Source organism: Ambystoma mexicanum, chromosome 3q (genome assembly GCF_040938575.1).
Source record: "Ambystoma mexicanum isolate Mex_15411 chromosome 3q, UKY_AmexF1_1, whole genome shotgun sequence".
In the NCBI taxonomy this organism is placed as follows: domain Eukaryota; kingdom Metazoa; phylum Chordata; class Amphibia; order Caudata; family Ambystomatidae; genus Ambystoma; species Ambystoma mexicanum.
The window spans coordinates 206,738,751-206,755,908 of record NC_090926.1 but is presented as its reverse complement, the minus strand read 5'-3'; the positions used below and the strand labels follow the sequence as shown (position 1 = coordinate 206,755,908).

The following is a 17,158-nucleotide window of genomic DNA, read 5'->3' as shown; positions in this document are numbered from 1 at the left end:
CCTGTTGCCAGTGATAGATTTAGAAGGTTTCTGAAGTATTCTGCTGGTGTTCCTTGTGCGAGGATTGATTTGTATATGTCCGGGGGACAGGGATCCATCGGTGAGCCCGCTTTCTTGCTGTGCTTTACCAGCATTGCGCATGCCTCTGCTGATATTTCAGGGTAGTTATTGAGTTTGTGCTGCGGTTCTGATTTAGGTTGTTTGGTTGTATGTCGCTGCTGGTTGGCCTCTGTTGGATGGTTTGTCGGATGTCATTGATTTTCTTTTTGAAGTGGTCTGCAAGGTTGTTGCATAGTTTCTCCGAGGGGGTTGGGGTGTTGTCACAGCCTGGTGGGTTTCTCATTTCTTTAATGATGCGGAACATTTCTTTTTGTGTTAGTTTCATTTTTCTAGTGTAATTTGTGCCATTAATACAGTATTTGTTTAATTACCTATCGATGTAGAATTATTGTGTGCTTCACTGCGTGGACTCATTGTGGACCCTTGACCCCACTCACTTTCTGAGACAAAACCTTGTGCACCCTCTATGCTTGTATTGAGTTCCCCTGTTCACTATAACTAGGGTGGGCTCCTGAAATCTCTCCAACGGACCAGATTTTAGAGATTCATCTTAACAAGTACCTAAGAGCACCAGATGAAGTTGGGTATGAGGTGTACCATGGAATATCACAGCTTGACAAATTTAACATTGCCACTGGGTCACTTGACAAGTCCGTTGGTGAACTTTATGTTCTCTCTGCCGAACTATGAGAATGTGATCTTGAGCCCTCTGTAGCTCTCTCAGGTGGAGGAGTCCACAGAAGATGGCAACTTGTCAGAAGATGGCGGATGCACAGGAACGGCTTGCCACCCTTTTGTGTCCCCAAGACTGCTGTGGCAATTTCAGAGTACGCGAGGGAGCAGTGCCCAGCGTGACACTCTTAAGATCAGGTATTAATGGACCTTCAGTAGCAGTACCAGTTCTCTTTTGGACCTCGAAGCGAACTCCAGTAGACTTGGTGCTCTCAGCTGAAGAGCTGGTAGTCCTGCATAGAGGCGCCCCCTCAGGCCAAGGCCTGGTCACAGAGCCAGCTGGCCCCTCAGACGAACATCTGGTGAGCATTTACGTCAATCAGTACTAAGCCCGGAAGGATGAATGGACCCCTAGTTGCGTGCACCAGTAGCTGCTTGAGCCTCGAGCCTAGTACCGATATAAAGATCTTTCCGACCTTGCCCAGTGAAAAAACTGCGAGGGAAGGAGTCCCCCTTCTTGAATACCTTTAAAAATAAAGACTCACTTACTGTGTCACAGGATTTCCGATGTTTAAATGAATGTCTACAGCTGAAGCGTGGGGACTTCGAGACTATTTCTCCACACCTGCCAAGCCTGTTCTAGAGTGACTGGAGTCAATGGGATGCACGCAGTACACTAGAATCACCAGTGGCGGGGGCCCAAGCCCTCTAAGCAGAGTGACTGAGCATCCGAGACAGGGAAAGGAGTGTCGCACGGCACACACCTTCCGAAGCCAGGGGTTCAGTTTGGCCGAAGGCTGTGGCAAAAATATATAAGAAAAAAGTACACAGAGATGGTGTGAAAAAAGGGAGTGCACAGCACAAAATACACTGACGAGGTGGAGGTGTCCGTTCCTGTCGCCCAGAAAAAAAGAACTGGTGTGTGGCACCGTGGGGCAGGGTCAGCAAGCGCTTCCACACCCATCCTTGCATCTACGCCCACCTAAATTAAAAGAGGAAGTGCATATTTCGCAGTGCAAAAGGCTATGGTCCTTTCCCCATGGGAGGACATCCATACAGGCTGGAGGAAAGGGGACAGGACATAGGAGTACATGGTGCTTGGGAGAACACGGACTTGAGGCTTACATCTTTTCAGGTCAGCATCCGTGGAAAATCCCCAGGAAAATCTTAGTTATCCATGCTGGATCAAATAAAAAATTACTACGGCCCTCTGCATGCAGCAGAGAATTCTTCATGCACATCGGACCATGACCACACAGACAATTTCTCACTGAATGCCCCCACCACACAGTAACCATACCTTGACAATGCCCCCACTTTGACACGATCTGCCAGTATCTTCTGCTGTAAAGCAGTTATCACTCAAGAAACCTACCAACGGGTCCCTTCTGGCCAGTGAAGAGAACACTCTGGTTGCCGCCATCCATGTTGGCAATGCTGATGTTGTCCCCATCTGTCCAGTACAGCTTCCTAAGCAATGAAAAAAAGATGCCTCGGTTACATCATACTAGTTTGTGCAAAGACTGTCCACCAGAGGCCAAACAGCAGCATGTTCAGCACACGTCTCTACATTGCCATGAAATGGAGTATTAGAGTCTACTTCCAAAAGAACAAAAAAGCCTAAGACACATAAGTGAGAGGCTCTAGCGCTCAAATAGGTCCATATATGGTCAGAAAGAGGAGGCATAGATCCCAGCATCAGATAATGACCTCAGGGCCAATCTAGTCCACCAATGTCTGCCTGTTGCAAAAGTCTACTGTGATCTTCGGTGTCTCATATCATTTTGAAGTGGGTGTAGTTTACTCCCAATTTACAAAAGGTGGAGGTAAAGTGACTCGGGGAGTAATAGTGAATCACATTCCTAATGGGAGATTGTAATACGCAAGTGAAAATAGGTTTTACTGTAAAAGAGATTCCAGTGGGTTAATTGAAACCTCAATGTCTCGTCAGTGGGCACCATTTGAGAAATTTATTTTTTGCCATGGTCTAAAATCAGCTCCACTTTTTCACTTTACAAAAAGAATTTGTAGAGATTTTCTTCACAATTTTTAAGGTACAGGGAAAAAGTAATTTGCTCACTTTTGGGAGTCCGCGCCCCTTTTTGCTGGTCTTTAATAGAGTGCTGACTACTTTTCCGAAGTGAAACCCAACCAGGTCTCACTGGGAACTGAACTCGTATTTATTGGGCACTTTGGTGACCCCTCTAGAAACCAGGGGGGGGGGGGTGGCACTACTGCAAAGCGCCCCTCAGATTCCCTGGGTCAGTACTCTGGTTCCATGTTCTTTCATCGACAGCTATTTTGTCCAGTTTTTACAAAAAAGTGTCACAGAAGAAGCACAAACCCACCCTCCCCTATTGTATTTGTACTATTCCCTCCCCCGCAACCCTATATGCCCCCCACCCCTATATCTATCTTTTCCGACAAAACATTTCCGTCAAAAAACCGATCGAAAAGAATAGCTGTTGATGAAAGAACGGTATACGCAGTCATCTTAACCAGTCAGTTGTACAGGTTCTGGCTGGTGCAGTGTACTTTAATGTAGTGGCTGCACACTTTGTGACCATTTTGATGCACAGGAAACTTCTTCCTGGAGGCTTGCAAAACAGAACCTCCAGTGTTGTGAAATGAAGTTAGAATGCAATTATTCTAGGTTGCTCTTCAGTGTGACTCGTGGGAGAATGTGAATGACAATGTAAGGTAATTTTTCTGATGTGAGATTACGGATTCTTTTTTCCGCAGGTTCCTTATCAGAGCAATAATCCTTCCACCGTCAGCTTCTCAGAAATTATTTGATGGGGCTTAGTAGGACTCTACCGTCGTGCCACTCCTCAGCTCCGGACACATCGGCCACCATACATACGTCACTATACCCCCGTACCTCAGTTCCTCACCTCCTAAACCCCCCACCCACCCAGAGCTACTCCCTTGCCCTGAGATCAGCAGCCACAAAGAAAACATAGGATTCAGACTGAAAACAGCCCAAAAACGTATTTCTTTTCAAAAATGAGTAGCAGGACTGTACTGACAGCTTTTCAAAAGCAAAGCAACAAACTGTGCCTAACACAACTATTCATAACCTCATTCCAGTAGGTGAGGGCAACAATTCTAGACTGCAGATCACTTTCATAGCAGGGCCGGATGGGAGGTGATGAGGAATCTGCAGCAGAATCCTCGATAGAAAGAACATTACTGATAAGTCATTTCTCCTATCACAGATTCCTCATCAAATCGACTACCAAAGCAGTACAGAGGCAGGATGAAAGCCCTTACAAGAGGAAGCGCTGCAAAACTGCTCTGCCGAATCGAGCATCTGACGCACGTGCTAAACCCAGGCAGTAATGCTTGGTGAACATGTGGATTGAAGACCAGGTCGAAGCTCAACCTATTTGCTTTACTGGTACCCCCCCTCTGCAATGCAGATGATTCTGCCATACCCCTGGTCCCTACTGGCAAGTCTTTACCTGCTCTCTGATAACATTCTGCAATGCAGAGCAGTATCCATCGAGACATTGGGCCTCATTCCGAGTACGGCGCTAACCAATGGCGGTATAACGCCTTGGTTGACGCCGTACCCGGACCGGCAGCGCCTTGGTGGATGGCGGAATCACCGCCCCATTCCAAGGTCGGCGGGGCGGTAATTCCCCATTCACCAAGGCTCTTCCCCATTCCCAAATGAGCCCCCATAGGGCTCAATGGGAATGGGGAAGATGCAAATAACGGTGACCGTTCATTACGGTCACCGTTATTGGCTTGGAGGCCCCTTTGCGCCCTCGACTTTAACACCTGCTCAAAGCAGGCGTTAAGGGCGAGGGCGCAGAGGGAACTCGGAGTATGGCGGTAAGGGATTACCGCCACCGGTCTCGTTACCGGTGGCCGCTATCCCTTACCGCCATACTCGGAATGAGGCCCATTGTCTGTTTTGACACAACTAGAATGTTGCTGGATAAAGAAAAAGGCACATATTGTTGGTCATCACGACTGAATTCCAAAGTTCTAGCCACATAAAAATGGAGAGCTGTCTTCGGGTCCAGTCTGTGTAGACTCTTCTCATCTTTAGAAGGGTATGGAGGCGGATAAAAGACTGGCAAGTCAATGCTCTGGGACACATGGAACTTAGGCTACTGTTGGTCAGAATTTTTGTCAAACTTTAAGTGAGGCTTTCTCCTTGAAAAACCCTAGAAAGGTAGGCTTGCAAGATAATGCTTGAAATACATTTGTGTCTTGCTGATGTGATTGCCACCAAGAAAGTGGTTTTCAGGGTAATTAGCCCGATTGGGCATGAATACATAGGCTCAAACAGAGCCGCCATCAAAAATGTCAAGTTTAGGTCCCAGTCTGGAAGGTGGAAACCTATTTACAAGGCCCTTCACGAAATGGGTCATAACTGGGATAGTACAGAAGGATCCTTGATCCAAAGACCACATATCCGAAAATACCACCAATTAGCCTTTGAACTGTACCAATCTGAAAGCATGCCAGGGCAAGTGACAAAATGAACACTATCACTGAAGTGGTAGAGCAAGCGATAGGGCCTATCCTGCGTTCCCTGCACCACACCTCGAATCTTCCACAAGATCTCTATGCTCGTGCAGATGGAGGTCTGCGTGCAGCCAGTAGCACCACAAGTATGCCTTCTATGAGGTCCCAGTCATCATATATGATCCTCTCAAGAGCCACACATGAAGGCTGAGGGATTGCGGGGGAACACCTGACCTTCTGATAGATAGGAGGTCCGGCCGACAAGGTAACCAGAAAGGTGGGCAGATGGTCAAGTCCAGGCATTCCGAGTACCATGTTCTCCTCACCCAAAATGGGGCAATCAAGATCGTGGTCTTTCAAAACCCCCTCAACCTCCTGAGAACCCACGGTAAACAGGCATCAGAGGGAAGGCATAGTGGAGGTCGAAGAGTGAACTCCACTAAGAATGTGTCCCCCTAGGGCACACCTTTTGCCGGGAATTATATTGAGCACTTCCAGTTGGTCCGCGTGGCAAACAGATCCACTGCCGCAGTAACCCACTCAGCGAACATCTGCTGGAGAACTTCCTGGCACACCTCCCTTTCATGTGAGACCGTGCTCTGCCTACTAGAGTGTTTGCCAGCTCGTTCTACATTCCTGCCAGATGTACAGCTGAAGCAGAGATCTGGTGCTCTAGCAACCAGAACCATAGTTGCACCGCCTCCTTACACAGGGGCTGGGAGCGAACACCGCCTTGTCTGTTGAGGTATTTCATGGCCACTGTGTTGTCCATCAGAACAAGAAGGTGTTCTCCCTTGAGGGAGGGCAAACAGGCCATCAGGGCTAACCTGATCAAGTCCAACTCCAGCCTGTTGATGTGTCATCGGAATTTCATTGGTGACCAGAGGCCGCTCACCTGCAGGTCGCCACAGTGAGCGCCTCAACCTTTCAAGAATGTATCCATGACCATCGGTGTCCGCTGTACTTTAAATCCTAAAAAGATGATCCCAGCCATTCTGAATTTGTTACAATTCAAACTCTGGAGGAAAATATCTTGAACGGGCATATGAATGCATGTACAGATTTAGACGTGGACTACCTATCAAACTAAGGACAACACATTCTCAGGGCATACACACTACAAGGATAGGCCATTTACACACAATAGCTATGACAAGACCACTAACAAATGCATAAGATTAAAGCTATGTAAGAGTGTAGGTCTGCAAATCCTGAATGTGAGGACCAAAGGGGATACCTTTGAAGAAATGACTTTCAGTTCATCACAGGGCAGCTGCATAATTGATTATGCCATCACAGACCTAGCCCCCTCTGAAACCAATAGCTCGATTCTCAGTAATGACCACCCAAACCATTGCCAACTGGTTGAATACGTAAAAATAGCCTTGGACATTAAACGGAGAACGCCCCCCTGCCCCCTAGGCTCGAAATAAGACTAGCAGGAACCAAAATCAGTTCCTGTGTATCTGGCATCACCCAGTAAGCAGTAGCTACCTGTGGGACGCAGGAGCCATTATATAGTGTGCCACAAATGTAACTCTCACATGATACAGACTACGATTCTGTCAATTATATATGACCCATTGTGCATTAGAAGTCTTCTGGATGTGCCCGAATGCTTATGTATGCACATTGCAATATGACATATGAATAGGCGTGCCTGGCACTAGTTGGCCAGTGGAGCCAGAAGCAGCTTCTGGTAGCTGTTGGTGTCAAGCCAACCAGGGACTCCCAGGCTATAACCAGGAGCTCAGCAGCTCCCAGCAATCTCAAACACTGCCCCTCCAAAGAGGTTTGACTCCATATTTAGCTAGACATGAATAAAGACACATTAATGTCCGCTCCCTTTTCCAACAAACTAAGAAATATGACCAGCACCTTCTGCAATAAAATCTTCAACTAGACCAGAGCCCACAAAAAAATACACTTCCAGGGGCGTGCATAAAATACTCATGAGTGCAGTAACAAAACCCTAACAATGTATGAAATGCAATGGCCAACTGGACACATGCTTTGGAAAAGACTGCAAAAAACAAACAAAAACTTGGAAATACTGACACAAAAACTTGCTCAGACTAAGGATGCAATCAACAGCGACCCCTTCTGGCAACTAAGGGGAACGCCTAAAACACAAACATGACAGCCATTTAGAATGACCAAGTATAGACAAACCTAGACAGACTACGTAGCAACCTATACCAAGCAATGGGCCCTGAAAACTGCACAAAGGGCCACTTCATTCTGATTAGGAGAGGGTGTGACAAGGCCCTGGCAAGAGGGGATGCAAACCTCATTCTACTGGGGGCGGGAAGCCACCCAAGGAGAGAGTCAGAGCCAGTCCTTCACCTGTGGAATATGGTGGCAGTTGAGAGGGTCCCAGTTCCTGTTCCATCCCCATTGTGTCAGTGTGTTTGTGCAGTATGGTCTTGTCTCACCCCATACCTCATAAGCAAGATGCAGTCTCTCTCCGCCCAGAGCAGAACCCAACAAGAGCCAAGCTGGGAGGGACATTGCTACTGCGACCGTGGAGAAAGCAGAGGTCTTCTACAAAACACAGGTTGGTGCATGACCAGCAGCTAGGATCAAAACCTAGACCAACCGGAAACTGAAAGGGTCAGAGACCCCCAAACAGACTGACCAACATGGAATACCTGTCAGAAACCTTCGAACTTGGACAAAACACTGTCCGCCATTGCAGAGAAAAGAGGTGGAGCTTAACCCGCTATTTGTCAAGGTTTCTCTTTGTAACACCAATTGGGAGGGGGAGCAGGATTAGATTGGGCAGGATCAAACAGCCAATCAGAACGAAAATGGGAGTATGAAAAAGTCAACAGGAAGTAGGCAGTGATGGATTGTTTGGTGAGGTCAGAGGCGGTGGCAGACCAAAAAAGACCAGCAGAAGGAAGGACGGTGGTGAGGACAGTGGAGGCGATATCTAACATCGGGTGATGTTTTGTCTAGTGAATGCAAGTGGTCTGCAGTGTGAGTGAGCATGCTGGAATAAAGAGTGTCGGCAGATGAGGATGTGTAGGGAGTGACCGAGTCCTGTGTTTGCTAGAAGGTGTGAGTAGATGTGGGCCGAGAAGGAGAGCAGTGAGAAACAGGCAGAGGGACAGCAGAAAGTGAGCATGATGGAAAAGAAGACAGTCGGGCAGAGTGTCTTCAAGGCACACATTCTAATTACTGGATAGAGTAGGGCCACTATTGGGATGTCCCTGAGGGAGGTTAGACAGAAGGTGCTCTGCCTTTAGATCCTCACAACCAGTTTAAGACAGAACCTAGACAGTATGGGTCAAGAAGCACCATCTACAAACGGAACTATACATTTTCTGCAACTCTAAAAGGTCGCCTGGGACTAAAACTATGCCTTCGCACAGTAAAAAATAAATGCTGATCCCCCCATTACTGTGACTAATCGAAGCAGGGGTGTCCCCCGTTCCTCTTAGTCTTGGTAATGGGTGTCAGTGGTGGCAGGGTGTCCCCGGCATCTATTAAACAGAGAGCAGAGGACAAGAAAGATTTAGGTAAAGAAAATAAGGAAAGAAAAAAGGGACCCTGCGGCGCCAGTGTCGACCCACGTGAGTGAGTGGGAACTGATGCTGCAGGATCTATGGAAGTCAGCAGCACACTTCTGTGTGTCCTGCAGTAAAGGTAAGTGGCAGAGGGGGTGCGGGGTAGGGAGATGCAGGCCAAAGTGAGCCATCTGATCACTGTGCTGCACTGTAATGGTAGTCCACATTTGAGGGCAGAATTACGTGCAGCGCAGTGATCACAGATTGTCTACTAACCTTGGGTCAGAGACACTTGGTTTAAGGAGGTGGTGTGTTGCAAGATACGAGAAAGAAAAGCCACTGGCCCTTCGAAAACCAATACAAAATTATAACTGAGGCTTGGAGTGTTTCTTGTGCCATCTGTGGCAGGGGTGAATTTGAAGTGAATGTGAGAATGAAAGAAGGGCATCTGAGAAGGTGGGGTGGAGTTGTACTAGTAGCTTGGGAGGGCAGATGGAGTGGCAGCGGGGAAAGACAGAGCAGCAGGGGAGGAGACTAGACAGTTGGGGTCAATCTTCTGTATATACTATCCTGGGTTATAGGGACGCCTGGGCTAGGGAGGAATAGTGCTTTCTAGATGAGAAAGGGGAACAGCTCTGAGAAACCATTCAATAAAAACCCCTGAACCGTCTCAGAGACGGAGTATTCCTTGAGCCATTTGCGAAAGCGGTTCTACCTTTCCAGGTGTGGGTGGTCTTTCTCCTTAATACACCTTCAACAGCTTTCCCCTTGAGAACATGGAAAGGGTGACAAGTATGTGCCATGTGGTGAACCAATAGAAGGAGTCCGACTAGGACTTAGCAGGTTCAAGTATATTTGATTTAAATAATAGAAATGCTCATCTAACCCTATTGCTAGGAAGGCAATTGCCTACCTAATAAAACAAAATCAAGGCTGCTCATCAAACACCCAAAACACAATAGTCCTCCATCCAAAATCTACTTGCTACCTGGCCCTACCACTTACAGAAAAGGTGACAAAAAAATAGACCTGAGCATAGCCTATCCACTTGGGCTTTGCTTGGCCAAACTACTTGTATTGCCTCCCAAAGAAGATTCATCAACTGGGCAAAGCTAGTAAGCTAGTAAAAACAAATTCACACTACAGTTCTCCAGCCTCTTTCAAGGTTCTGTATGACAAGCCTTAAGTCGTCAGACACACCCAATACTTTCATCTCTGTGTTGAATGCACTACTCAACAGTACCACCACCATCCTTCAGTTTTAACGAGACTACTCAGCCTGGCTACTATCAGGATACTGGTTAAGTTTAACTCTAGTTGAAAGAACCCGGTCGTCCCCGGTTTGCTTCTCACAGTCCCACCTCGGGTAGAGACTTAAAAACCCTCCTAACACCATGACAAACTGGCGTCCAGCATGGAAGGACTTGAATGCAATTGTAAGCCCTTTGAAGAATACTGCAAGACCTGGGTTCTAGGGGTGAACCTCAAGGACCCAAATCATGGTCTTCCAGAATAAAAGCAAATAACAGCAACAACAATTTTCAAATGAGTCCTTTAAGGTACGGAGATTCAACACTGGCGACACTTAACTAGGAGCCAGGATGAGTGCACCTAGAAGTTCTAAACCGGCAATAAAAAAACTTTTGAAAAAGCCCTCTGAGCATTGTACGCCATCAAAAAGCAACTCATACTCCAATCCAACATTTAAAATTAAAGCTGATGCTTATCAACAGCACCGCTAACCCAATCCTACTTTTTTATGGGAGTAAGGTGTGGGGTCCAAAAAAAAGTATGCAGAATGGGTTCAATCTCCCATAGAAATTCTACATCTCGAGCTCTGCAAACAGGTACTTTGTGTGCATAGAAACTGCCCGTGGGTGCAGAGCAGTACTAGAGAGATTCCCCCTGCTGCTCAACATCTAAAAGCACTTTAAAACATTCTGCTGCCAAATAAAGAACATTAACCCCAAATCCCTAACCTACCAGGCAAAACACTCCAAACAATATCTTTAACAATATACTACAGAATTGTGGTCGTTCACCTCAGTTCTTCAGCATTGGAAACAAGAGAAAGGAGGAGAAATTGGCCAAGGACGTAGAACAGACTCCTAAAGAAGCACTACATCCTGTTCTTGAGAACAGCACAAGCTACGAGGCCACAGGTCTTTAAACTTGTAGATGACCTATTCTTTGTAAAAGAAAAACACAGGCTACAGACTGAGTGACCACAATCTGGAAGTAGAGACATGCTGACTGCTCATATAAAAAGCCGAGAGAGGCCTGAACGTCAGTAATGTGAATAGGGAGAAATGGAAAAAAAAACATTTCTCTAGCACTGTACTCGGCGTACAAAGACATTCTAGACACTTATTTCCCCATATTCCGAGAGAATAGGGTAGTGTTCGCATGTAAAACTGGCCAACAGCAGCTCTGCTTAATCCCTGCACAAATGCCAGAATTAGCGCAGAGGACATCAAAATACTTGCATGGATGCAACTAGAAAAGACAAATTGCCTAAAGCAATAGGGATTTTGGAAACAAAGCTGAACACTAAAATGATCAACTAGAGTGAATGTAACATTCATGAATCCCATTTGTTTAATTTTTCAGTACTAGTCTAACTTGCCATACCAATAAAGTACTGTGAAGATGGATAATGACTTAGGGCCACATTACGAGTTTGGAGGCAGCCTCCAAACTCGGGTCTGGGGTCCCTGAATGGGGAAATACTGGGCCATTCCGACTTTGGAGAGCCCGATATGTCCCCATCAGGGGACCTGGACCATCCCCATTTGAGCCCGGAATGGAGAGGGAGTTGTTCCCTCCCTGGTCCCCTAGCGAGACCCGCAAAGGGCGGCTGGTCTGACGAGACGTCCAGAGTGGGTCCCGCAAGGGGACCTCGTAATAGGGCGGAATGGGTTTAACGGCACCGGCAGCTCTACCGGCGCCGTTAAACCCATTCTGCCAGGGTCGTACTGAGGCCCTTAGTCTTTCTTGAACCTTCTTCTACCTGTGTGGGTGGGGGGGGGGGGACTTGATGGGTCGTTTGTCGTGGGCGGGTTTCCCTTGGAAAGCATGCCAAGTCTCTGCAAGTGCCTGAAAGTACAGGAAGTGGGAAGGTGACTGAAACTCACCGGTCTTTGTCCTGCAGTGGGCCTGCCTGGAACCAGTTTGTGCTGGGATGCTGGATGTCCGCATTGGACAGCCACCCCCTAAGTTTGAATGAATGCACGTCTGGTGATTGGTGGGCTCAGCCAGTTTTCCAGCATAAAAGACAAGGGTCCTGGAGCAGAAACTGAGTCGACCACTGGAACTGAAGATCTGACGAATCTGTTGTCTGCGTCTTACTTCATGATGCCTTTACACTGCTTAGAAAGTAAGCAATTTCAAGAAGGTGTACATTTTCAGTATACTAGTGTGTGTGTGTTCTCTTTGGCTGTGTGGAATAACTACTTCCCTACCAGCTTCGCCCATCTCTTCAGTTAAGTCACACTGAAGCTGCCACTTTTAGAGAGGCTGGTATTTCCCTCTATTCACCTTTGATGTTAGATGGCTACAGAGTATACACCATAGGAATGTGCACAGATATCCAACAGTTCGTCAAGAATTGATCTAGGTCAAGTGTGAGAAAATAATGACATCTGTGAAGCCCCAGGTATTTGCTATGGCTTGAGCAATGTACTGATTTTTGGAGGTAGGGGGAAGTCTTTTTGCTTCATTGTTGCTGGACTCTTTGGGAGCAATGGTCACCCCATATGGCTACTAGTGCTGGGGTACTTGGTTCCTGTGCGAGATTCCTGTATTGTTTTACTGTAGCATACATCACCTTATAGTGAAATGTTGCATTGGCACTGTGAACACCTTTTCTATTTCTCTAATAACACATTTATCTCATCTTCGATGTGCCTAGGACAGGCCAGAGGCTGCCACTTTTTTTGAATGCACTCACGTACACATTGAATTTAAAGCACATACAATTTTGAATACCATCTAGTCAAAATGACAGTGGAATGTGGTTTTAATCCCATCTTTTGGCCACCTTGTTCTTCGGTCTTCCTGCCATCTCAGGTAAGGAAATCTACAAAAAGCATGCGCTTGCGCAGGACACAGCTGGGTTTCGCGAGCCAAGTGAGGGTGTGCGTGACATGGCTGAATTCTGGGGTTGGGTCTTGTTAAGAAAGACCTCTTTTCGCAACTTTCCCTCCATAGTTTCTAGGGATACGTAATATTTTTGCTTTGTTATTTAACCTGCTCTGACTTTGAGGCGAAGTAAAGCCTACCGCTTCATTTGCTCTGCCTTTTGCTCATTTGTTATGGTGAAACCAATCGTTCCCTCAGACTATCAGCATTGGGAAAATGTGTTGCTTTTAGTTTTTACACTTTTGTAACTTTTTCCCATTGCAAACAGCATCTTACAATGCACTGCAATGGGGATATTTTTGTGTTGCCCAAGTCTTTTACACTTGAGCTTCTTCTAACTCTTTTATATGTGCCTAAAGACAATCTAGTGGTCGCAATTATATTTTTATTATTTCTAATGTGCACATTCACGTTTACTGCATATAGCTATTAAAGGTGGCTAGAGCCCTAAAATGCCCACACCACAAGAGTTGTGCAATTTATTTGGCTATATTGTTGTTTGGCCTTCTTCCTGCCGTGCTAGGATATCCCATATCAGGTCATGCACTTACCCGGAAAAGCTGCAGGATACTGCTGCCTTTGCATGCGGTCCAGAAAGTGGGTGGGATGGGCTGCTCTCACTCCACATCTGTGGTGGCAGAGAGTCTGGGTGTGGGACAGGAGTCAAGCCAATAGTTGTCCCTGATTGGACAATGTGAAGGTATAAGGTAGATGCATACAACTGAATTTAAGTTTACTCTTTGTACTTGTATTAAGTCAAAAGGAGGGTTGGAAGAAGACCTAACTTGCCCTATACTATTTGTGAAATTTCCCTACCTAAAGGAAACTAACGATAGTCTAGGTCAGGATGTCCAAAGTAAAGGCCGGTCTGTGTCAAAAACCTATACTTGCACTCAAATCTATATGTATACAATATGTAGGGATGTCCGCTTCAAAAACAAATAACAGTTCCAAGCGTCTTCCAGCTCTGGGTTGAAAAGGATCTCCCTTGCCCACAATTCAAGATAGTTGGCAAAGCACAAAGCGTCTCCCTTCCCCAAGGCTTCAAGTTTCAACAATTTCACAAAGCTCAAATCCTCAGTTGCAGTAAACACTAGGTTTCATTCAAATGCACCCACAAGCTCTGTTGCAGGTATTTCATTGGGCTTTTCCATAGGTCGGTATCCTCTGTCTAGGTGCAGTTGTTGGACCACACGGGTCCACCCATTGCAGGTCACGCAACCGACACACCTAACTAGTTTCTCCTCCTCCTGCACATTGCCACGGTTTCAGTTTTATAGTCGGATTCAGTTCAGACTTATTTCACATCCCTTGATGCATTACCTTTACTATGCACATGTTACACTTTCCCATATTGCTGTCTCTTGCCAATACTTGTTTCACTCAAAACTACATAATTCCGTGATATTGTTCATATGGCTCTGGCCAATGCTTTTTCTTTCAAAACACACAATTCCTTAACATTCATATGTTTCCACACAAAACTGCTTTCATTCAGATCAGTATTCCAATTGCTTACTTTCATTCAGGTCGCTATTCATAAGGTGTGTGTTTCTACTTGAAACGTCGTTGGCATCTTTACTTTACTTCAGCTTATCAGGATATGGCTCTCCCAAGTTATCCAGGTTTCTTTCCATGCCAGCTTAACCTTCTACTTCCTCCTATTTCTTTACACTGGCCACCTCCAATATGCCCCAGTGGGTTGCCAGATATTTGGTCGAAAAAAATTGGTCGACCAGACAAATGGTCGAACCAATTTGGTCAGAAACCAAATGGTCGAATTTTTTATTTTCACTCTTTTTTTTGGGGGGGGGGTCCCCCCAACCACCTTTTTTTTCTAAAAAACCCTTTTTTTTAAAAACAAAAACCCGAAAAATAAATATATAATTAACAAAAAAAAATTCGACCATTTGGTTTTCGACCAAATTGCGTCGACCAAATGTCATTCGACCAGTTTTAATTCGACCAAATGACTGGACACCGCCCCAGTGTGTCTTTCCCACTTCACGGTTCTCACCGGTCTCTTCTGGCACCTTTGGTTTCTCTTGCCGTGAACCGTAGCACCGGCTAACGTGAAGTAATCTTCACTTTCGCTTCCTTCGGCTCCCTCTGGCTTCTGTGGTCGCCACTTCTCCCAGCGTCTTATTAAGAGCTCTGGTAAGCCTTGTCCGGCTTGCCTGCACCTGTGAACACCCCAGAGCTTCTCTGCTCTGTATCACCGCAGCCTACTGATATCTTGCCGAGCCTCATCAGAAGCCTCCTTACTCCACCACACCAGCACTCACTGTTCTCTCTGGCACTCACTGTTCTCTCTGCACGGTTTGACAGTGAAATGTGGTCCTTTCGCGTCCACAGCCATAGCCAACACAGTCGTCCTTCCTGCATCAGTTCTAGAGTCCTATCTATTTGTTGCTTCTTCCTCATTTCCTCCTCCCAGTACTAAAGTGGGGTGTGTAAGAGTGAATGTCAATGGGAAAATAGGAATCTGACCTACAGTAGCCCACAAAGGTCTGGCAGATTAAGGGGACACCATGTCTCATCTAAGGGTACCTTTTCTCCTCCTTCCAAGTCTCCTCCACCCAGGTGGTCCTCCCTTGCATATCCACTCACAGGGCCAGGTTTAGATAGCAAAGGCCTTTTCCTGACCACCTGGGGGGGGAGGATATATTGGGGGAAGAAGTGAGGATATCCGCAGATTTCTCACACCAACTACTAGCTGTTTGAATGGGGCAGATCCCTACCATTGGTGTGCTTAGAGTTGCTTCCAGGCTGGATAAGAGGACTTCTGCAGTCATTTCTTCAGATCGGCATTGGGGCAAAGAATCCCTCATAGAAAAGCAGGCAACTTAAGGTCTGAAGAACACCGGCATCCCTTCCTGTGTCTGACCCAGTGAAGCCATGTTGGGCTACCTGATCTGTGAAAGTCATGTGTAGTGCTTCAACCCCTGGACTGATGGGACCAACCAGTCTCGACATGTTCGAAGTTCCAGCCATCTTGAGCCTTCAGAGGTGTCCCTGGACCACACAGTGGACTGTCCAGCTCTCTAGTCTGCTACCTCTGTAGAACCATCGCCGTTCTGTGTTTGCACTCTGAACTTTGGTGGTCGCCAGCTTGTGGTACAAGTCAACTTCCTGCTGAATTTCAGCATCCCAGCCTCAAGGGATCCTGTCCTGGAAGGACTTTAAACAACCACAACTAGAATGACACTTGCCATCATCAATGTACGATGACCCTCGCCTTACCCCATCCTGTGAAGTGTCCTGAAGAGGCATGCATCAGTGAATCTTGCATTGTTCCATCGGCAAGGGTTGCACGCTGCTCCTGTACCAGACAGTAAGAATCCTTGTGCTAGTTGCTCCTGAGCACCTCCCACCAGTCCATACGACAGGAAATCCAACCTCCAGCAACCCCCCCCCAGTCAACCCATCCGGGAAAATAAGAGTCAGGTGAGTAAGTAAACACAAAGCTTTTGAGTACCCCTGTCCTAATGGGATAACATTGAGAACACGTTTCTTTGTATACTTCCATTCCACTGCCCGTTGGTTGTCGAACCGGGTTAGTACATCCGAGATCTTTTTTTGTACAATCACCAACACAAGTAACCTAACTGCTATAGATGCATTCTGAGGAAGCGCATTGTGGCTCCTATGACCTTTGGGCACAGGGCCCAATAGGGACTGGGATGCAGAAGTTGCTGAATATCAGATGTGACTTGATTCGAGCTTTACTGCAATGCTTTACTTACCCCTCCTTTGTTGATTTGAATGCATTTTAAGAACGTGTGTGTGGTTTTTTTAGGGCCTAGAATAAATATTTGTATTTTTTATATATTCCTGTCTAAATATGACAATGCATTACTTACCGTAAAAGCATTTGATGGTTGTATCTGCTTAGATTCACATGCTGTGCATAGGTCCGACATCCAGTGGTCACTGCGGAGTATTGCATTTTGTTTTTCGTAGTCGAAAAAGGGGACATCGACAAGGCGTGTCTGTAACACTATCCCTATAGTGACGTGCGTTGTACCCACAATCCCTCACGCGTCGAGGTCCCTCTGTTTGTATTTTTCTGCCCTGAGGGAGCCTTCTAGACGTGAGTGAGTACAGAAAAGAGAGAAATATAGTAAAGGATGTCTATGTTCCATCCATCCGAGCGGGGAGGAAGGGTGGGCGCATGTGAATCTAAGCAGATACAACCATCAGAAATGCTTTTACGGTAAGTAATGCATTGTCTTCTGATGTTTGTTAATCTGCTTAGAATCACATGCTGTGCATAGACTAGCGAGCAGTAC

The 17,158-nt window shown here is 46.4% G+C and overlaps 1 protein-coding gene across 2 annotated transcripts in view; it reads right to left on the bottom strand.

Moving 5' to 3' along the window:
• LRP1 (LDL receptor related protein 1) overlaps positions 1-17,158 on the bottom strand; it is a 1,300,039-nt gene that overhangs the window by 589,844 nt on the left and 693,037 nt on the right. For both annotated transcript variants that reach the window (XM_069653565.1, XM_069653566.1), the window contains exon 31: positions 2,108-2,202. In XM_069653565.1, coding sequence (XP_069509666.1) covers positions 2,108-2,202 — 95 coding nt within the window. The remainder of the gene's footprint in view (positions 1-2,107; positions 2,203-17,158) is intronic.